Source organism: Peromyscus maniculatus, chromosome 8 (assembly GCF_049852395.1).
Source record: "Peromyscus maniculatus bairdii isolate BWxNUB_F1_BW_parent chromosome 8, HU_Pman_BW_mat_3.1, whole genome shotgun sequence".
In the NCBI taxonomy this organism is placed as follows: domain Eukaryota; kingdom Metazoa; phylum Chordata; class Mammalia; order Rodentia; family Cricetidae; genus Peromyscus; species Peromyscus maniculatus.
The window spans coordinates 74093269-74116889 of NC_134859.1; the positions used below are offsets into that span (position 1 = coordinate 74093269).

The 23621-nt window shown below is 39.1% G+C and overlaps 1 protein-coding gene across 10 annotated transcripts in view; it reads left to right on the forward strand.

Annotated features, from left to right (window-relative positions):
- The window catches only part of Trim37 (tripartite motif containing 37), a 136512-nt gene that overhangs the window by 50010 nt on the left and 62881 nt on the right, over positions 1-23621 (forward strand). For all 10 annotated transcript variants that reach the window (XM_006983207.4, XM_042282543.2, XM_042282550.2 and 7 more), the window contains exons 12-18: positions 4502-4578; positions 10721-10900; positions 14245-14359; positions 16606-16824; positions 18243-18379; positions 20341-20426; positions 22889-23083. In XM_006983207.4, the coding sequence (XP_006983269.1) occupies positions 4502-4578; positions 10721-10900; positions 14245-14359; positions 16606-16824; positions 18243-18379; positions 20341-20426; positions 22889-23083 (1009 nt within the window). The remainder of the gene's footprint in view (positions 1-4501; positions 4579-10720; positions 10901-14244; positions 14360-16605; positions 16825-18242; positions 18380-20340; positions 20427-22888; positions 23084-23621) is intronic.

Genomic DNA, 23621 nt, shown 5'->3' on the forward strand with positions numbered 1-23621 from the left:
TAAAGGGAGAAAAATATGTTTTGAAGACAGTTTTAGGGGCTTGAGCGATGGGTCAGCAGTTAAGAACACTGTTGCTTTTAGGACCAGGGTTTGATTCCTAGCACCTGTGTGGTAGCTTACAACATTTATAACTCCAATATGAAGGGAACTTTCACTCTATTCTGACTTCCAGGGCACCAGGCACACACGTAGTACACAGATCTATATGCAGGCAAAACATTCATACATAAAAAATAAAAAAATTTTGAAAGATATTTAAAAAAAAATTGGGGGGGGGGATTGGGGATTTAGCTCAGTGGTAGAGTGCTTGCCTAGCAAGCACAAGGCCCTGGGTTCGATCCTCAGCTCAAAAAAAAAAAAAACACCAAAATTTTTTTTTTGGTGGGTAGGGAACGCAGAATTCTCTGTGTAGCCCCGACTGTCGTGGAAAACTCGCTGTGTAGACCAGGCTGGCCTCAATTCAGAGATCCACCTGCATCTGCCTCCCAAGTGCTGGGATTAAAGGCTTGTACTACCATGGTACCCAGCTAAAATTTTTTTTTAATTTATTTTATTCTGTATGTTTGAGTGTTTGCTTGCTTGTATGTATGTGTAGCACAGTGGTGCCTGGTGAAGAGGATGTTGGATACTCTGGAACTAGAATTACAGATGGTAGTAAGCCACTATGTAGGTGCTAGGAATTAAAATTTTTGTAAAGATCAGCCTGGTCTACAGAGTGAGATCCAGGAAAGGCGCAAAGCTACACAGAGAAACCCTGTCTTGAAAAACCGGAAAAAAAAAAAAAAGATAGTTATCTTGTAGCTCAGTTGCAGAGTACTTATCTGCCATGCAATATGCAGTACCCCAAAAGAAAATCACAGGTACTAAAACACATTTAAAAATATGCTGATTGAATTTAACTGAGAGTTGAATTTTAAATTAAATCAAATATTAATTTTAGATTGAATTAAATATTTAAATTAAGTTTTCTTTAAAAAATTTTATGTGTATGTGTGAGTGCCTATATGTATGTGTGTGTGTACCCCTTGTAAGCATAGTGCTCTTGGAGGCCAGAAGAGGGTATCAGATCTCCTGGAATTGGGGTTACAGATGGTTATGACCTACCATAATTCCCAGCACCCACATGAATGCTGAGAATTGTACTTGGTTCCTTTGCAAGAGCAGCATGTTCTTAACTGCTGAGCCATCTCTCCATCTACCTCCCCGCCCCCTTTCCCCTTATGACAGGGTCTTGCTATGTAGCTCAGGCTGGCCTAATCCCTAATGTGTAATTTAAGTTAACCTAAAATTCATGATTCTTCTGCAGTAGCATTCTGAATTCTGGAATTACAGCTATAAACCATGATGTCTGACATTAGATATGTTCCTTTGGCAAGAATTAGTGTTCTTTTCTTATGAAATGTCTTGTGTTTACTTCTGTGGTGTGGATAGCTATTGAGAGTCATTTTCTGTGTCATTTCTTTTTCATTTAATGTTGTAAAGCTTTCATACTGAGATGTTTCCCTTCTCCCATTTGGGTACCTACTGTTATCACCCATATCTCTCTTCCTCTCCCAGTTTGTTTACCGGCTTTTCTTCTGAAGGCTATAATTTTAAGTATTATGAACTCTTGGATCTATATATAATCCCATTGAATTAGGGCCCATAAATCCTCAAAAAATTTTAAATAAAATTGCAAAAATTACAAAAAATAATAGGACAAATGATGTGACTATGACACAAAGTGACAAATACACAGAATTATCCTAGATAATTTATCACACACAAGAAACAAAGAAGAAATGACTAGAGTCACATCCAGTGATGGATAAATCTGTGTATTTGTCACTTTGTGTCATAGTCACATCATTTGTCCTATTAATTTTTTGTAATTTAAATTTTTTTGAGGATTTATTATTTCTATGTATATGGGTGTTTTATCTGCATGCTGGTGCACCTATGTGTTTCATGAGCCCCCATGTGGGTGCTGGGAATCGAATTTGGTCCTCTGGATGGATGAGCAGCCAGGTTCTTTTAGCTGCTTATCCATCTCTCCCCCTTCCCCCACAAAGCATGAGCAACATGACATGGCTCAAAAGCTTTTCAACTTGCTAGACACCCTTTGCAAAGACCAGTCTGTTTTGCCCATTCACAAGCTGACACACAGGAAAGGAGGTCTTCCCGGCTAGGTATTTCCTTCCTCGGCAACCCTGGAATATTTGCTCCTTTGAAACTGAAAGGGCATCTCCTGAATTTTGCCAACTATGCCAACTGTGTGTTGTGCATAGCCGGACTTTTGGCTTAGACTGGGTGAAATTATTAATGATATAGCAAGCAAAAATCAAAGAATAAACAGCAAGTGGCAGATAGAGAGATGCAACAGATAAATAGTAAAATATCATCAAATCAGGAGATTACAACATCCTGTTGATAAACTAGGGTTGCCTGACTGAGGGAGCAGACAAAATTAGTATTGAGCTGGAGGTTTACAAACACTCAGCAAAGTGAAGCGCATGAACCAGTGAGTTTATTGGGATTACTTAGAGATGTGTAGATGAGGTTTTACTTGCAAGAGCATGGATCACTCAAAAGTAGCTGCATCAAATTGCAGAAGCTGCATCCCTGGAGCTCCCTTGCAGGCAGCTGAATGGTGGGAGAATCACTGTTCACTGCATCACTAACCATGGAGAGAAGGCGTGTGGGTTTTTTTTTTTAAGGTTTTAGTTTCCTGAGACTTGTAAGTTTTCTTTACTTTTGAGTCTTAGGAACCTTGGTTTTTCGAGACAGGGTTTCTCTGTACAACTCTGGTTGTTCTGGAACTCTCTTTGTAGACCAGGCTGGCCTGGAACTCACAGAGATATGCCTGCCTCTGTTTCCCGAGTACTGGGGTTAAAGGTATGCACCAGCACCCCCTAGCTGAGTTGTAGGAACTCTCCATGGTGGAATGTTTCAATTTGGAGGCAGAACAGAGACAGGTAGAGTTTTGTGTTTTGGACCAGCTTTGTCCAAGTGTGAGTTAGGGCCAGCCAGGACTAAGTACTGAGACCCCCATCTCAAAACCAAACAAAAGCAGAGGCAGGACTTTGAGTTTGAATCAAGCCTGAACCTTAGCGTGAACTACATTCTAGCCTCCACTAGTCCATGAGGTCCTGTCTCCAAACATTAAATAGGGGTTGGGGATTTAGCTCAGTGATAGAGCACTTACCTAGCCCTGGGTTCGGTCCTCAGCTCCCACAAACAAACACTAAACAAACCTTGACCTGCTCACCATTAAATAGGTCTGTGTTGTTTTCTACTTCTCTTCGCCTCTAATAGATTCTGTTCCACATTGATTCTCTGAATTTGACTCCTGTGATACATAAGTGGAATGAATCATGTAGTAATTTACTATGGCTGGCCTTATTAGACTCAGCATAATGAGCATAATGTCCTTGAAGTTCGTCATTTTTTTTTATTATTTGTTTGGTAGCATAGAATTTTCATTCATTGATAAAGATGAATAATACCTCAGTATATGTGTATTTCATATTTTGTTCACTGATTTTTTTTTTCAACTGAGCCATCTTTCTACTCCTCTCCCTCTTTTTCTTGAGATGGTCTTACTATGTAGCTCAGGCTACCCTCACCTCTTGGCTGCTGTAAATAGAGCTGCTGTTAACACAGATGCCACTCATCTCTTTTAAGAGACCATTTTCAGATTTTCTTGTAGATAAATATTCAGAAGTGGAATTACTGGGTCATAGAATAATTCTGTTTTTATTTTTTAAGGAAACAGCATTTGGCACCATTTGCATATTAATATCAACAGTACAGGAATGTTTTATTTTCTTCATGGACTTGTCAGCTCTTCTTTCTACATTTTCAAAAGTGTCTGTCCTAATACTAGTGAGGTCATATTCATTATGATTTTAGTTAACGTGTCTTAATGATTAGTGATGCAGGGCATCTATTCATGTGCTTGTCCACTATTTGCATATTTTTATAGACATAACTACTCCCGTCTTTTGCCCATTTTTAGTAAGGTTTATTTCTTTTCCTGTTGTAGGAGTTCTGTTTATCCTGAATATCATCCCTTTATTTTAAAAATTCCTATTTGAGTGTGGGAATGTAGCTCAGTGGAGTACTTCCCTAATATTCATGAGGTACTCATTTTGATAGCTGATACTCATTTTCATCCACTTGTAGTGAAAATAGTCATTTGTCTTTTTTCATTGAGGTTTTGTTCTTTCTCCAGATTGATTTGTAAAGAGTAATATATGTTAAAAATATTTTTATAGTTTTTAATAGTTTCCTTAATTTGTTAATGTGGATTTTTTACTTTTTTAATGTATAAAAGTTTAAAATTGATACAGACTAACATCTGGGCTTTTAAATTTTTCATTGGATTTTTAGCTTAGATATATTTCTCAACCCAGTTATCAGATATTAGTTTGAATTTTGTTTGTTGGCTTCATTGTTGCTTTAATTTTTATATTGGAGTTGATGTGTAGTGTGTTTTGCATAACCTCTCTTCCTACTTTAGGATGGAAATGGAGTTGTGCGAGGCTATTACTTATCTGTATTTCTGGAACTATCAGCTGGCTTACCTGAAACTTCCAAGTAAGTGATTTTTTTGGTGGGGTGGGGTTTGAAACAGGGTTTCTTTGTATAGCTCTGGCTGTCCTGGAACTCACTCTATAGACCAGGCTGGCCTCGAACTCACAGAGATCCACCTGCCTCTGCCTCCCGAGTGCTGGGATTAAAGGCGTGGACCATTACTGCCAGGCCAAGTAGTTGATTTAATTAACTACTTTAATATAAACTTACATCCTTCATGTCTTCCTTAGGGTTCTATTGCTGCAATGAAACACCATGGCCAAAAAGCAAATGAGACAGGAGAGGGTTTATTCAGCTTATACTTCTCTTCAATGAACTACATTAATGTTTCCTGAATTCATGATCCTCCTAACTCAGCCTCCTGAGTGCTGGAATTATAAGTGTGCAACACCATATCTGTAGTTTACATTTACTAGACAATTTTTACACTAGTACATTTAATAAAGATCTTTTAGGTTGATATGAACCATCTACTTACAGCTAAAAATAGAATAGTAAGAATAAGGTACAAACTTTCTGTTCTAGCATTACATAAAACATTTTTTTTTTTCTGGATAAATTAGCTGGTGAAAGCAGTTTTCCTGAGATAAGAAACACTCAGAGTAGCTTTGTGATTGTTCTTCCTTAAAGCCACAAGAGTTCGGGGTTGCAATATATGATGGGGGAAGTGAGGTGGAATAAGGTAGGATCCCTTTATTTGGCAGAGTAGCTGAAAGTCCAAGAATACCAACAAAGCTAGGGTGCATTTTGTAGACTACAGAGTTGACAGGACTCCATTGTGTAGACCACAGAGATGACAGGCTCCAGACATTGGGTAGACCACAGAGATGATGGGGCTCCAGACACAAGGAGAGAAATTTGTAATATCCAGGGCACAGGTGTACTGAGGAAGGCTTTTATTTAGTAATAGGGAACGATAAGGTCTAAACTGAATGCTGAGCTCAGCCCACCTTACAAATGAGAGCAAGACTCACAAGAATAAAAAAAAATATTCTAGGTAATTAACTGCATCCTGGAGTTAGGAAAGTGGATACAATTACAAGGGAATCCATTAAAGTAAAATACACAATGTAGGGTGTTCAAATATACTAGTAGACAAAAAACAGACCATAGAGTAAATGAAGAGAATTGAAATTTGCAACTGATACAGATTTTAGAATTACAAGAGAATGACATTAAGACACCTACAACTATATTTTGTTGGGAACCAGGCCAACCCAAGGCTTCCTCACAGGCACTGATAAAAGAACAAAAGGAATGCTAGTTCTGTGCCCAGGAGCAGAACTGGCAAGGTCCAGTCTGGGGTCGGGTACAGACCTCAAAGGTTTGAGTTCTTGGGAGCCTGGCTTTTCCCTCTGTAGAAGCTGGAGTTATCAGTACCAGGGTCTGTGACACGTTGGAGATAGCCTTTGTTTCTTTTATGTATGCAACATTGTTTGATTAGCTTACTACTGACTTTGCCCCATTGTATGAAAACTTTCTGCTGATTCTATCCTGGTTTTCCCCCTGTAAACTGTATGTACTTCTTGCTTCTTATACTAATTTTTGTTTTGTTTTGTTTTGTTTTGTTTTGTTTTGTTTTGTTTTGTTTTGTGACAGGGTCTCTACACAGCCCTGGATGTCCTAGAACTTACTATGTAGACCATGTTATCCTCAAACTCACAGAGATCCACCTGCCTCTGTTTCCAAGTACTGGGATCAAAGGCTTATGCTACCACACCTGGCTGATGCTGTGTGTCTTAAACTTGGGTGGCATCAGTTTATGCAAGACCTCCTTGTTGTATGATATTTTGTTTGTGTTCTGACAAATAAAGCTTGCCTGGAGATCAGAGGGGAGAGCTAGCTCCTAGTTAACTATAGAGGCCAAGCAGTGGTGGCACATACTTTTGATCACAGCACATGGGAGGCTCAAGTCTTTGATCCCAGCACATGGAACGCTCACGCCCTTAATCCCAGCACTAGGGAGGTGGAGACAGGAATATAAGGCAGGTGGAGACAGGATCTTGGCCCCATGTGGTCTGAGGATTCATAGAGACAGGATGCCCTATTTGGTCTGAGATTTGGTAGAGGTAAGAAGTCTGGTGGCTGGCTACTCTGCTTCTCAGGTAATATTGTATCCTTCTGGGGTCTTTGTAGTTGAAGACTAGATAGTTATAATTATAGTTTTCCTTGGTTATGACAAAAGATAAATTGGATATGAAACTTACACTCACAAATATAGGATAGATGATAGAGTATTTTCTTTAATTTTGCCAAATACAAAGACTAGATATTATAACTGTAATTCTTGCTTGATAACTATCCTATTATATGTAATTTTACTAAGTTAAAAACCTTCCTTTTTGATTAGACAGAAAAGGGAAAGTGCTGTGGGATGTCTTTCTGTATGCCGTGAATATGTGTTGCTCTGATTGGTTGATGAATAAAAGCTGTTTGGCCAATGGCAAGGCAGAATAAGGTTAGGCAGGACATTCAAACTGAAAAGATGGGAGAAGAGAGGAGAGTGAGAGGAAATGCCAGCTGGCTGCCCAAGGAGCAACAAGATGCCAGCCGATGGGTAAAACCACGGCCATGTTAATAGAAATGGGTAGAGTTAAGTTATAAGAGCTAGCTAACGAGAAGCCTGACCCATAGGCCATACAGTTTGTAAATAATATATGCTTCTGTGTGTTTACTTGGGACCAAGTGGCTGTGGAATGTGGGTGGGAGAGATTCGTCCTGACTATGGGGCATGGGCAGGACAGGAGAAACTTCTGGCTACATTTGTCAGAATACAAACAAAATACCATACAACACTTCCTGATCCCACACTTTCCTGTCTTTGTTATTTCTGATCCCTGGGTTCCCTGTCATTGAAGAATGACCTGATGATCTAGCTCAATGTTTCATTTGCAGCAAAAGTTAGAGACTTAAGACTTTCTATTTAGAGTATGTGGTCAGAGGACAACTCTAAGCTGACCGGGTCTCTTCTGCCACTGTGTGGGATCTGGGAAATAAACTCAGGTGTCAAGTTTTCACACAGTTACCTCTAGCCACTGAGCCTTCTTGCCAGCTGAGACATAGGAAATTTATAAGAATCAAACTGATATAGACTAGATAGCTTTACTGATTCAAAGTTGGAAAGGAAATAAGCATTTGAGGACTTATTAGCCAAAAATGATAATACAAACTAATTCCAAAAATGATAGGACAGTGTTAAAAAGTTTAACATAGACTCTTTCAGTCTTTCCTTCAGGGACTTAATTTGAGACCTGGAATTTGGAGTTGGTTAGGAAAAAAATTGAAGAAATAATGAGAATTTTCCTCCTAAATTTGGTAGAAACTTGAAATGAACAGACCCAGGAAGCTTGATGAACTACAAGCATACGAAACACGAATTACCAGAGAACATCATACTCAGATTTTGTAAAGTAATAATAAGAAAAATACCCTCCAGTTATAAATACGAGTTGGAAATGGAAATTGAATGAATAAATTTTAAAAATTATTAACATTAAGAGAAATTTTACTTTAACAAATATAATGTAATACCGATTCTCATTTCTTGAAGGTTTTTTTTTGGGGGGGGGGTGTCTATTGGCCTATCTATTAATATGGAAACTGGATACTATAAATTTTACTTTGTTGATCCCCTTATAATAATACAATATTTGGGTTTATATGCAGTAGTAAATGAATGATAACAGTAAGATAACAGCCAAAAGCTGATTGCATATTCATATTATGTTGAAAGAGTCTGTATGTTGAAAAAGTCTGCTTCCTGTTTGCCAAGAACTGAGTAGCCTCTTTGCATAGTCTTGCTGCCAAAGCACACAGGCAAGTCAGCTATGAAGTGAACATGAATCAAAATGTTTGCTTCTAAGTTCTGTCAGGTATGCTGGTCACAGTGATGATGAAAGTAACTAATACAGCTGTCTGCCAACCTGATTGACATTTAGAGAGTGTTCTTTCCAGCAAGTGACCAACACCAGTCACCATACCTTTCCCAAAATAGACCATGTTCAGGGCCATGAAACATGTCTTCATGAATTTAAAATGATTTAAAATGTGTTCTAGAATCAGAATGGAATTAATTTAGATATTAATCACAGATACTTTGAAAATACAGAATATTCGAATGCTAAATGGGCACTTAATAACTGGTTCCCTCAAGCTGCCATACACACGCGCTGTGGTCTCACACATACAAGAAATTCTGGATTGGCTAACCTTGAAGATCCTTCTGCCATTGAAGGGTCAAACTGAATGTTATAGAATGGAAGTGGCCTGGCCTGTTAACTGGTGTTTTAGTCATAGCTCCTTTCCATATCTGAGACATGGAAGTTACCTGTATTATAACCCAAGAGCTAATATTTGGGACTAGGGATTCAGCTCAGTGGTAGAGCGCTTACATCGTCTTCATGAATCTGGGGTCAGTTTCCAGTCCTGGGGTTAAAGTCATACACCACTTTGCCTGGCTCTGCCTCTTAGTTCTTGCTATTGAGGAATTTATGTTTTGCGTCTTAAATTTGAATTTTTAAAATTTAAAATTCCAGATTCTAAGTCCTAAGAGGATTTTAATTTCTGTCTTTGATTTTTTTTTTCTGTCTATATTTTCACACTTACTGTCTTTGGTACTGGATTCAGCTTGACGATTTTATCACCAACCAAACAGATGTTAGGACTTTAAATCATTTATTTATTTTGAACTAGAGACTGAGTCCAGGTTTTAGGACTCTATTACTACACTACACCTCCAGCGCCCAATTCAAGAGTTAGAAGTTCACATTGTTTTAGAAAAGATTGGAATTTGTATGTGTATGTTTGTTGGACACTGTCTAACAACATGTGATTCTTCTTTTCTGATAAATATGATTTGTTAATTAACATTTTAGGAAGCATATTGGGTTCTAAATTCTCTTTTATTAAATGTTGAAATGGCATTTAATTTTGCAGTGCAAGGTTTAGCAGTGGGGTAGTGTAACTCTCAAAATGTAGAATACAAAGCATGAATCAGTATATAGCAATCTAGATAGCAGTCTAGTAGGTTTGAATATCAGCTAGGGTCTGTAGAACACTTCATAAGTTTTTCAAGCCTTAATCTCTTTCTCAAGTTGTGTGTGAGCATACAGATGCATATGATATTTAAGTGAAAATTTCTACATGAGACAGTTTGGGGTTTGTTTTCATGTAGTATTGACTGAGTGTGCTAATTAGTTTTATGTCAAGTTGACACAAGCTGGAGTTATTGGAACAGAGGGAGCCTCAATTGAGAAAATGCTTTCAAAAGATTGGGATGTAGGCAAATCTATAGGGCAATTAGTGATTGATGGGGAAGGGCCTAGCCATTGTGGGTTGTGTCATCCCTGGTCTGGTGTCCTAGGTTCTGTAAGAAAGCAGGCTGAGAAACCATGAAGAGTAATCCTGTAAACAGCTTCCTCTATGGCCTCTGCGTCAGCTTCTCCCTTCCGTTTCCAGCCCTGCTTGAATTCTGTCTGGACTTCATTCAGTGGTAGACGACAGTGTGGAAGTGCAAGCCATGTAAACCCTTCCTCCCCAACTTGTTTTTGGTCATGGTGTTTCATCATAGCATCTATGTTATGTTTCATCTAGTTAGTAACCCTAACTAGAACACAGAATAACTTCTGTTTTAGGGAAGAAAGTCCTCTCCAGCACACTTTCCCCCTCTTTTGTTGTTGCTTTCAAGTGAGGGAGTCATAATCAGGCTGGTGTTAAACTTGATATAGCCAAGGATGCCTTGAACTCATGATATTTCTGTCTTCATCTCTCAAGTGCTGAGATTGCAGGTGTGGACGACCATATCTGGCTGAGAATTTAAGGAGAGAGTAGAGTTTTTCCCTAGAGAGGTTTCCCTCCAGGTTCCTGTCTTGTTTGAGGTCCTGTCCTGACTGCCTTCAGTGATGAACAGTGATATGGAAGTGTAAGCCAATAAGTCCTCCCTCCCTCCCTCCCTCCCTCGCTTGCTTTTGTTGTGGTGTTTAATCGCAGTGATAGTAACCCTGACTAAGGCAGTGATCCATCTGAAATTCTTCTGTTTCTGTAAATGATATCATTTCTGAAAGGATCAGCTGGACTACCAAGTTTATTTTTGTAGAATTACTTATTTTGACTTTTGACTGTACTAATGGTGTTGTCTGTATTTTAGGTATGAATATCGTGTAGAAATGGTTCATCAGTCCTGCAACGATCCTACCAAAAATATCATTCGAGAATTTGCATCTGACTTTGAAGTTGGAGAATGCTGGGGCTATAATCGATTTTTCCGTTTGGACTTACTTGCAAATGAAGGATACTTGAACCGACAAAATGATACAGTGATTTTAAGGTAGTTTGAGATACTTGATGTTGTGACTTAAATTATGGGAGAATAATGGCATCAAGAATTTCAAAGTTTATTCATTTAACAAACATAAATAATTGAACGTCACACTATCACTTTTATTTCAGGTGTTCCATGTAGTTAGATGAATATAAAAAGTGAAAAAATGGTTTGACACCTAGTTATTGATTCCATGAAAAAGGAAAATATCACCAGATCTGATGCCTCATCACTGTAATTTGAGATGTAGAACCAGAAAGAATAGGAATAACAAGTTTGAAGCCAGTGTGAGTTACAAGAGACCTTGTCTCAAAAAGAAAAAAAAAAAAAAAAAAAAAAAGATTTTAAAGATGGCTTATAGTTTGAGTATACCTAACTTAAAAATCAAAATGCCCCCAAATCTGAAATTTTGTAATGCTAGTATGCTACAGGTAGAAAATTCTGTACTTGACTTCATGTGAAGAGTCACAGAGTGATGCTCTACCCATTACATTGCCTTGAGCCTGTTGATAGAACGTATAACCTAAATCTGAATTCGGAGGTGGGAGGGTCTGGAGTTTAAGTTCATGCTTGCCTACCTAGGGAATTAAAGATTTGCCAAGACTATGTGCGACACTGTCTGAAAGAGAAAGACAGGAAGGAAGAAAGGGAGGGAGGGAGGGGAGGAGGGAGGGAGGAGAAACAGAAGAAAACTGTCACTTTTTTTGTTTTTTTCTTATGAGGTAATAGTCTTATTTTTTAATTTGCCAAAGGAAATGCTTTGTTGCCATTCCATGTTATAGTCACAATTCAAACATAATTTACCAACCTACGAAGTGACAAATTTTCCCCTTAATATTTTTATTAGTATATATTAATTATGCATAATGGATTTCATAATGACATTTTCATACATGTGTTTAATGTATGACAGTTTTGATCATATTTACCCCCTACCTTTTTTTTTTTTTTGAACCCTCCTGCTCCTTGCTTATTCCCTTCCTCTTCCCATTTAGCCCCTTTCTACTTTTTTTTTTTGCTAATTTTGTTTAAGATTTTGGTACAGTTTTTTACATACTTATTGGAAAGTTAGGGCTTTTCTGTACCTTTGGGTTTGGTGGTTTTTTTTTTTTAAGATTTATTTATTATGTATACAGTGTTCTGCCTGCACTCCAGGAGAGGGCACCAGATCTCATTATGGATGGTTGTGAGCCACCATGTGGTTGCTGGGAATTGAACCTAGGTCCTCTGGAAGAGCAGCCAGTGCTCTTAACCGCTGAACCATTTCTCCAGCCCTTTCTTTATTGTTTTGTTTTTGAGACAGGGTCTGGCTGTCCTGGAACTTGCTTTGTAGACCAGGCTGGCCTTGAACTCACATGCATCTGTCTCTGCCACCCAAGTTCTGACATTAAAGGTGTGTGCCATCACATCTGGCTTTTCTGTAACTCTAAATAATCTAGATATGTTTTTTATACATTTATTTGTTCATTAAAAGAGAAACGGAAAAAAATTCCTGCTATTTTTTATCTTAATGGCACAATAGTGAAAACTAATGTGCAGGAATGACTCCATCCACCAGTCAAAGAAAATACTTACAAAGCTTTTCTCATGTTTGCCTATGAATACTAACTAGGCAGTTTGCACTTAAAGTAGTGATTTAGTGTTAGGTTCTGCCTTCTTGTACATGAGTATCATTGACCAGAAGTAGGTTCTGGTGCAGTTGACTATTAGTATTTTCTTACATTAGGTGTAAAATCTTTTTTTTTTTTTTTTTTTTTTTTTTTTTTTTGGTTTTTCGAGACAGGGTTTCTCTGTGTAGCTTTGCGCCTTTCCTGGAACTCACTTGGTAGCCCAGGCTGGCCTCGAACTCACAGAGATCCACCTGGCTCTGCCTCCCGAGTGCTGGGATTAAAGGCGTGCGCCACCACCGCCCGGCTTAGGTGTAAAATCTTACATAAAACTAAATTGTTTCTATTTGATGGTTAGTTTTTATTGTAGACTCACCTGGGAAGGCAGTCTCACCTCACCTACTAGAGCTTGTGAAGACTAAGTTAGCCTGTGGGCATGTCTGTGGGGATTGTCTTGATTGTGTTCAAGGAGACGGGAAGATTGCCAGTTCAGGGTAACACTGTTCTTGGTTTGAGTCCTGAGCTTTGTAAAGGAGAATGTGAACTGAGTGCAGCGTTCATGCAGCTTCTGTTCTTCCCGCTTTTGAGTGTGGGTGTAATTACTTCCAATTTCCGCCTTGACTTCCCAACAATAATGGACTGTAACCTGTTCCATCTCCCTTCAAGTTGCTTTATTGCTTGTTTTCTGTTGCTGTAACAAGTGCCTGAGACAATCAGTTTATAAAGAATCTGGTTCTCCAATTTTGGAGTTTTCAGTCCATGATAGATTAGCCCCATTGCTTGGAGTATGTTACCACACTATGGTAGAAGTGTTTCATGAGGCAAACCAGTCACTTTATAGCCTAGATTTGGAAGAGTATGGTGTCTGGTGCCCTCTTCAAAGGTATGCTCCAATGACATGAATACCTTCTGATAATGCACTAAAGGGAACACCCTTCTGTGCTTGGGCTTTGGGAGCACGCTTAAGTTCTCAAGTGTGGCAGTAGCTAACACAAGAATGGCAAGTGGAAGGGCCAGAAGAGATGAGAGAAATATAGACTTCTTGCCTTGTGGTTCTTTCCTCAAAAATGTAGTTACACATATACTACATATGTTCTTCACTAGGAGGAATCATGTTTGACTCTAAGAAAGAGGTTTGTTTTTAGTAAATATTCAGAGGGCTTTAAAAAAAAGACAAACAGCCAGGTGGCAGTGGCGCACACCTTTAATCCCAGAACTGGGGAGCCAGAGCCAGGTGGATCTCTGAGTTTGAGGCCAGACTGGTCTACAGAGTGAGTTCCAGGACAACTGGGGCTACACAGACAAATCCTGTCTCAAAAAACAATAAACAGGCTTGGAGAGATGGCTCAGTGGTTAAGAGCACCGACTGCTCTTCCAAAGGTCCTGAGTTCAATTCCCAGCAACCACATGGTGGCTCACAACCACTTGTAATGAGATCTGGTGCCCTCTTCTGGCCTGCAGGGACACATGCCGGCAGAACACTGTATACATAATAAATAAATAAATCTTAAAAAACAAAAACCAAATAATCAAACAAACAAAAAGACCAAAAAAATATAGTTTATAAGACAACTGACATTTAGAGCCATATGTCATTATGGTTTATGAGTACACACGAGAATAGTGGATAATAGAAACTCTGAATTCATTTGAAGTGGTTCTTCATCAAATGGGAGCTGTAGAGTTTATATGATTCACAGATTCACTGTTTGGATTATTCTTCATGTAGAACTGTTCTTTAAGGTTTCAGGTACGCTCACCAACATTTTTTCAAAAATGCCGCGATCAGCACTGGTACATTACTCAGTTGGAAGCTGCACAGACTGGTTATATTCAACAAATAAACAATCTTAAAGAGGTAAGGCAATAACATCTGTTCTAATTTTAGCACAGCCTATTGTCCTTTTGGCCTGCTGCTTTTTGAATTTGATTTTTGCTATCCATTTTAATATTGTGGTGAAAATCTGGTTATCCTTTTCTCCACCCTTTGAGCCTCTAGATTCTGCACTATTCAGTTGTGTAGCCATGTTTAGCTACATTAGTTCAATTTAATTAGCATCAACTATGTTATTCCTTATTTGTAGTAACTTCATTTCAGGAGCTTGTGTTAGACACTATAGATAGACAATATTTTTATTATGCAGTGTTGTGTTGTGGAGTGCCACACTGGTTTGAGATCAACATTGTGTTTCCCTCAGTAACTAAGGTAATTGTCTTCTATAAGCTGTCTTGGATGTAAAGATTCAAAAGTAGAATAGTTGACTTCTTTTTTTTTTTTTTAAAGTTATTTGTTTTATATATACAGTGTTCTGTCTGCATGTATGCCTGCAGGCCAGAAGAGGGCACCAGATCTCACTGTAGATGGTTGTGAGCCACCATGTGGTTGCTGGGAATTGGGAATTGAACTCAGGACCTCTGGAAGAACAGCCAGTACTCTTTTTTTTTTTTTTTTTCCTTTTTTTAAAAATTTTATTTATTTTATTTTACAATATCATTCAGTTCTACATATCAGCCATGGGTTCCCCTATTCTCCCCCCTCCCACCCACTCCCCTTACTCCCAGCCCACCCCCTATTCCCACCTCCTCCAGGGCAAATCCTCCCCCGAGGACTGCGATCAACCTGGTAGACTCAGTCCAGTCAGGTCCAGTCCCTTCCTCCCAGACTGAGCCAAGTGCCCCTGCATAAGCTCCAGGTTTCAAACAGCCAACTCATGCAATGAACACAGGACTTGGTCCCACTGCCTAGTTGCCTCCCAAACTGATCAAGCCAATCAACTGTCACACTTATCCAGCTGGGGGCCCCTCAGCCTTTGGTTCATAGTTTATGTGTATCCATTCATTTGGCTATTTTTTTTCAATAATTGAGTAAAACTGAAATTTATTATAAGCCACAGTCGTCCTAGGGTCCCCCATGCTATATATATAGCCTCCATGGTTCTATGGGTTGTGGTCTGATTGTTCTTTATTTTATATCTAGAATCCACTTATGAGTGAGTACATACCATGACTGTGTTTCTGGGTTTGGGTTACTTCACTCAGGATGATTTTTCCTAGTTCCATCCATTTGCCTGCAAATTTCATGCTTTCATTGTTTTTCTCTGCTGAGTAGTACTCCATTGTGTATATGTACCACATTTTTTTTTTTTTTATCCATTCTTCAGTTGACGGGCATCTAGGTTGTTTCCAGGTTCTGGCTATTACAAATAGTGCTGCTATGAACATAGCTGAGCATGTATCTTTATGGTATGAATCAGCATTCCTTGGGTATATGCCCAAGAATGGGATGGCTGGGTCTTGAGGTAGTTCGATTCCTAATTTTCTGAGAAACTGCCGTACTGATTTCCACAGTGGTTTTACAAGTTTACATTCCCACCAACAGTGGAGGAGTGTTCCCTTTGCTCCACATCCTCTCCAACATTGACTGTCATTGGTGTTTTTGATCGTAGCCATTCTGACAGGTGTAAGGTGGTATCTCAGAGTCGTTTTGATTTGCATTTCTCTGATGATTAAGGATGTTGAGCATTTCTTTAAATGTCTTTCAGCTATTTGTATTTCTTGTTTTGTGAATTCTCTGTTTAGCTCTTTAGCCCATTTTTTAATTGGACTGTTCAATATTTTGATGTCTAGTTTCTTGAGTTCTTTATATACTGTGGAGATCAATCCTCTGTCAGATGTGGGGTTGGGGAAGATCTTTTCCCGTTCTGTTGGCTGTCTTTTTGTCTTATTGACTGTGTCTTTTGCCCTGCAAAAGCTTCTCAGTTTCGAGAGGTCCTATTTATTAATTGTTCAGCCAGTGCTCTTAACCTCTGAGCCATCTCACTTGTGTTCTACTTGTCTCCTCCGGCACCACTTTCTACATGTCCCCTTAGCATGTCCCCATCTCTTCAACTCCCAACATTATGCTTTTTTTTTTTTTTTTTTTTTTTTTTTAAACTACGAAGACCAGGCTGGAGATTACCCTGCTTCTCTCTCCTGGTTGCTGGGATTAACGACATGTGCTGTCAGGCCCAGCTTGTAACTAATTTTTAATGTAAACATTGTTTGCTTTGCCACTGAGACAACTCTTACACTTAATATTGATTTGTACTGTTCTTATTTTAAAAGAGACTGACTATTGAGCTGTCCCGAACTCAGAAATCAAGAGATTTGTCACCACCAGATAATCATCTTAGCCCCCAAAATGATGATACTCCTGAGACACGAACTAAGAAGGCTGGCTCATGCTCTGAAATGCTTCTGGAAGGTGGTCCTACTTCAGCTTCTGTAAGAGAGACCAAAGAAGATGAAGAGGAAGAGGAGAAGATTCAGAATGAAGACTATCATGTAATAATAAATTAAGATTGGTAATATATATGGTAGGATTGTAGTCTCCACAAAATAATATAGAGGAGACAATGTCCTAAAAAACTTGTCCACTAGTTTTCATTATTGATATATACATGTTCTGTACATTTAATACTCCTATAACATTGCAAGGTTATAAAAGTTAATTATGAAAGACCATTATCTGAAACTGTGACACACGGTCTAGAAATTGTTTAAATTGTAGATTTTTAAACTATGTTCTTTTGGGAGCTGGAGAGATGGCTCAGTAATTAAAAGCACTGGTTGCTCTTCCAGGGGACCCAGGTTCAGTTCCTGCAACCCACATGGCAGCTCACAACTGCCTGTAGCTCCACTTCCAGGGAATCCTTCACACTTACACAGACATACATGTAGGCAAAACACCAATGTACATTAAAAAAATCATAAAATGACTTTTTTTTTTTAGTATGTTCTTTTTTCCTTTACTAACTGGTAGGTACTTTATCTGTTCTGATAAGACGGCTTATGATTTGGGATACTGTTAGTTTTTGACAAACCAAATAATAGCCAGAATAAGAACTGACTAAGTGGGTTTTGTTTGTTTTTAGTTAAGATTAGGAGTACAAAGTAGATTTTCTGTAGTTGGTACTTTTAAGATGGGAGACATAGGTTTTATGTTTCAATGAGGATGCCCTCATGAGGAGAGATTGATCATAAGGTTAAAAGCATTGATTAGCTAAGGAAAGAAAGAAAATAGGGCTCAGACTGAAATAGTCCACTTTGATAGGTTGAGTAAAATGAATGGTAGAACTTGTAGATAAGGTGCTGAAAGTTGGAGAGGGGTTTTTGTTCTGTGCAGGTGGGGGCAGGGCTATAAGGATGAAGAAACTTGGAGGGGATACTTAGGTGATAGATTGATAGATTTGGCCAAACTGGCTGTGGGCTACAAAAATACTCTGAAACAAAGGATGACCTTGGATTTCTGGTTTTGTTGCTTTCTTACTTTCCCAAGCCTGAGATCACAACCATGCACCGTTACACCTGACTTTAAGATGTAACTTCGTGAGGAGAAATTATTGGAAGCTGACATGGAATATGTGAATTATTCCTAGTTAGTTTGAGGACCTAGCTCAAATTGATAACTATAAATCAATAGTGGTACTAGTCAGTAGGGTTGTGTAGCTTTTCTCTAGAGTACTTAGCAGTATAGATATAGGATCTGTACTGGTGGATCTCTGCTTAATGTCCTAGATGGGATGACTAACTGAATAGAAACATTAAGAACAAAGATCTTGTTTTGCATTTGCTTACATCCTAGTGCTTAGGAGGCTGAGATAGGAAGATTGCATGAGTTTAAGACCAGCCTGGGCTACATAATAAGACTTTTGACTCAGAATTTTAAAAAAGGAGTGAAAAGAAATGTTGCCTTGTTGTAGCATGAGCTCTCAGATGGAGATCTGGATCTTGATCTTGCTGGGGAAGATGAAGTGAATCACCTGGATGGCAGCAGCTCCTCTGCGAGTTCCACAGCAACAAGCAACACAGAAGAGAACGATATTGATGAAGAGACCATGTGAGTGTCCGTGTGAGCACTCTCACGTGTGGAAATGTTCAGCACTCTTTTTTTTTTTTTAAGATACAACCTAAATATAAACTAGGCCTAAGCCAGGAGTTTTTATTCTTGCTTTATTTCTTTATTAAAAAAAAAACAAAACAAAACAAAAACTTTTTATTGGACAAGAGAGATAGCTCAATGATTAAGAGCACTGACTGCTCTCCCAAAGGACCTGGGTTCAATTCCCACATGGCAGCTCACAACTGTCTGTGACTGCAGTCCCAGGGACTCTGATGCTCTCTTCTAGCCTCTGTGGGCACTAAGCACTCAAGAGGTACACAGACATATATATATACAGGCAAAACACTCATACAAATAAAATAAGTACAATTGTTTTACAAATTAAAAAGAAAGTGTAAGTGTGTGTGTGTGTGTGTGTGTGTGTGTGTGTGTGTGTAAAACGTAGGCATGTGGAGGTCAGAGTTCAACTTGTGAGAGTTGGTCTTCTTCCATTCTGGGTCCCAGGGATGGAATCAGATTCTCAGGCTGCACAGTCAATGATTTTTACTCACTGAGCTATACCACTGGCCCAAGCCTGGGCTTGCTGATCAGGCTAGACTGGCTGTTGTATGTTTTCTGATAGTGTTTTATTGCCCGCTTCTTTCCTTAGTGGGGAAAGAAATGCAAAATCAACCTCTGCTCTCTGAACCTAGACTCAGACAAAGGTATGCTTTACTGTCCTGCTTTAGAAACTGAGCTAACTGTATGTTGGGAGAAAGTGCCTTAGCTCTTAGCTAGTCTTGTTAGCCCTGATGTCTCTGCTGGATGAGTAAAGCATGGTAAGCATTATGTAAATGTGAGCATTCTCTGGATGCTTCTAGACACTCTTCTGAATACAGGTCTGGATATAAGGGTGCAAGTCTTCTTGGCCACACATACCTGGCCTTTGGCATCAGGTTAGGTAGTTGGAGACAGAATGAGAAATGCTGGTGGTGTCTTAATCCCTTCCAGCACATTGAAAGGCATATGCTCTTGGTTATATTAGTCTAGAGTGGAATTTCTTGGGGGCTGAATTAAGAGGGAAAGAGGATTAATCTTGGTGTAAGTACAATTTATGCTCACTCTTTTGGGGAGTGTGTATTTTGAGACAGAGAGCCACTATGTAAGCTTGGCTGCCCTGGAACTCAATCTGTGTGTAGTCCAGGCTTGCCTCAACTCAAAGAGATCCACCTCCGCCTGCCTCTTCCTGTTAGGTGTTGAAATTAAAGTTGTGTACTACCATCCCCACCCTTATTCTCTCTCTTTTTTTTGTTTTTGTTTTTGTTTTTCGAGACAGGGTTTCTCTTGTGTAGCTTTGCACCTTTCCTGGAACTCACTTGGTAGCCCAGGCTGGCCTCGAACTCACAGAGATCCGCCTGGCTCTGCCTCCCGAGTGCTGGGATTAAAGGCGTGCGCCACCACCGCCCAGCCTCTCTTTCTTTTTTAAACAATTTTTTTTTTTTTTTAAGATTTATTTATTATGTATACAGCATTCTGCCTGCATGTGTCCCTGCAGGCCAGAGGAGGGCACCAGATCTCATTACAGGTGGTTGTGAGCCACCATGTGGTTGCTGGGAACTGAACCTTTGGAAGAGCAGTCAGTGCTCTTAACCACTGAGCCATCTCTCCAGCCCCTTATTCTCTTTCTTATTACTAATATTAATACTTTTTAAAAAATAGATGTTTCTTCATTTTATTTCTGTACCTTTAGGAATATTCCTAGGGTACTTCCTTCTCTCTCTCTCTCTCTCTCTCTCTCTCTCTCTCTCTCTCTCTCTCTCTAATAAGCTTTCCTTGCCTGCGTGTATGTCTTTGCGCCATATGCGTGGCCACAAGCACCTTTTACCTGTGAGCCATCTTACACAATACAGATATTAATTGCATTTCCTTTGTGAGAATTATGAGTTATTCTGAACATGATGGATTTTGTCTCTTCTCAGGTCTGGAGAAAATGATGTAGAATATAACAACATGGAGTTGGAAGAGGGAGAACTCATGGAAGATGCAGCTGCTGCAGGGCCTCCAGGTATAGAGGCCAGGCTCCACGAGTCATTCTGACTATTGTAGTTTAGTGGAGGGTAACCACTGATGTAAATGGTTCATGGTGTTAATGCAGTACTTAGGATACTGAAAAGAAGAGTAACTAACATCTATAAAATATTCTTCTGTACCAGGCTTGTTACGAAGCACTGTTTGTATACCATAATTATTTCTAAAATCCTGAGACAGATTTTTTAAAGTCCTCATTTATTTATTTGTTTATTCTGTTTCTTGGCATGGGATATCATTATGTAACCTGATTCTCCTGCCTTGACCTTTCCAGTGGTGGAATTATAGATGTAGACCACCACACCTGGCAAATTTTACTTTATAGTTACAGAAACAGGTGCACAGGTGATAAATGTATCATAGTAATGAAAAACGTTAAAAGAGAAATGGGTATGAAATATATAGAAGCATTCTGTACCTTTTCTTTTCTTTTTTTTTTTTTTTTTTTTTTTTTTTTGAGACAGGGTTTCTCTGTGTAGCTTTGCACCTTTCTTGTATCCCAGGCTGGCCTCGAACTCACATAGATCCACCTGTCTCTGCTTCCCGAGTGCTGGGATTAAAGGCATGCACTACCACCTCCCTGATACCTTTTCTATAATTCATACTTTTCTAAAAATTGAGAAAATGACTCAGTGATTAGAAGCTAGAGTGGGATTGTGTACAGCATTCCCAAACCCCTGGGCCACTCAGTTGCACAGCAGCAAAACATAAAATCAGAGACCCTGTTTCAAAGTGCGTTTGTCTTCTGATCTGTATAACCTTATTATAGCATATACACACATATACTTAAACACAGACATGCACACACGTGCACACACAGCAATACGTTTCTAAAGCAAATTGACATTGATAAGGTTATGACTCAGAACATTTGTTCCTTTTTTATGTTTTTGTTTTTTTTGAGACAGGGTTTCATTACGTGGTCTTGGATGGCCTGGAGTTCAATATATAGACCAGGCTGGCCTTAATCTCACAGAAATCTGCCTGACTCTGCCTCTCAAGTGCTAGGATTAAGCCTTGACCTTGTTATCTATTTGTTGTTACTGTTTTAGTTTTGGTTTTTGAAACAGTGTTTTTCTATGTAGTCCCAGCTAGCCTGCAACTTGTTATGTAGACCAGGCTGGCCTTGAACTCACAGATATCTGCCGGTCTCTGCCTCCCCCTGTTGGGATTAAAGATATGTGCCACCGCATCCAGCTTATTATGTAGTTTTTTGAGCATTTTGAATGAATAGATATATTTTATTATTTTTGTATGTATGTATTTACAGGATCTCACTTTGTAGCCTAGGCCTGCCTAGAACTCAAGTAGCCTAGACTGGCCTCCAACTCACAGCAGTTCTGGGTTGCAGTCTCTTGAATGCTGGGATTGTAAGCATGAGCCACCACACCTGGCTCATGAAAAGTTTCTTTCTTTTTTTTTTTTTTTTTAAAGATTTATTTATTTATTATGTATACAGTGTTCTGCCTGCACATATCCCTGCAGGCCAGAAGAGGGTACCAGATCTCATTCTAGATGGTTGTGAGCTACCATGTGGTTGCTGGGAATTGAACTCAGGACCTATGGAAGAACAGCCAGTGCTCTTAACCTCTGAGCCATTTCTCCAGCCCATGAAAAGTTTCTTATTTCTCATCATGTTTTGGGATTCTTCAGTTATTTCTTCAGATAATTCTTTGCATTTTTTTCTTCTTTTGTGACTGACTCAGTTATGTGTTGCTACGTTTATGAGGGTCCCATGCATTTCTGAAACTCTGGTTTTTCTTTTGTAAGAAATGCCAAATTAAAACCATAGTAAAAAACCACTGCATATTGGCCATAATGGTTAATATATATATTTTTTAATTGCTTTTTTTTTTTTTTGAGCAAGTTTTCATGTAGCCTGAGTTGGTTTTCAAATTGTTATGTAGCCAGAAATGGCTTTGAATTTCTAATCCTTTAACCTCTACCTCTTAGGTGCTAGGATTACAGGCATGTGTCACCAAACTTGATATGGTTACTATTTTAAAACTGGCAGAACTAAACATTAAGCATATGGAAAGATGAGAATTCTTTTACTTTCTCATGGGAATGAAAACTTTTACTTGCCTCGATCCTGTCCTGCACTGAGTTGTGTATCTTTTTTTTTAGGTTCATTTATTTATTGTGTATACAGTGTTCTGCCTGCATGTATGCCTGCAGGCCAGAAGAGGGCACCAGATATCACTGTATATGGTTGTGAGCCACCATGTGGTTGCTGGGTGCTTCAGATGAGGTTGATGATTACTCTTGAGTCTTAGTGATTGTTGTGATGTTCATTTGTATGGCAGTATGGTTCCTCTGTGCTTTTTATTATGAACACAGTCTAAGACACAGATGTGCAGACAGGTCCTCGACCATTAGTTGGGATTTACTAAAACATGGACAGATACATATAGTATGTTTTCTCTATTTCTTTTGTAGGTAGTAGCCACAGCTATGTGGGTGCCAGCAGCAGAATGTCAAGAAGAGCCCATTTATGCTCTGCCGCTACCAGTAGCTTATTAGACATTGATCCTTTAATCTTAATACATTTATTGGATCTTAAGGACCGGAGCAGTATGGAAAATCTGTGGGGCTTACAGCCTCGTCCGTCTACTTCACTTTTGCAGCCCACAGGTAAAATCATAATGTCATTTTTTTTTTTTCCTTTGGTTCTCTGGAAGAACTGTCGAGTTTCTATCTGTGTGTCTCATCTGAGTATTGGAACACAGTATGTTTCTCTAACCAATCTACCACCCTGTGCGTGTGCGTGTGCGTGTGTGTGTGTGTGTGTGTGTGTGTGTGCCTATGTGCACGAGTGCTCTTGCACTTGGGATTGAACTCAGAATCTTGTCATGCTAGGTGAGCTGTACCTATAGTTCTCCCCCTTCATTTCCCCTGTCATTGCTCAAGAGTTATGTCAAAAACGAATTTTAAATGCCTTTTAAATGGTTTAGGCTAGGGTGTGTAGCTCAGAGGATAGTAATCACCCAGCACACACAAATCCCAGTTTGTGATCCCTAACACTGCAGAGAACTAAAGAAATTTCTAATTATGCCCAGCTGATAGTTTGATCCATACAGAGAAGTACAGTTGTCTTCTTTGTGGATGGATTCAGTTTTTCAGACTTGCCTTTCAAGGGGAAATGTGTCTAAGTTGAACATGGAAAAAAGTC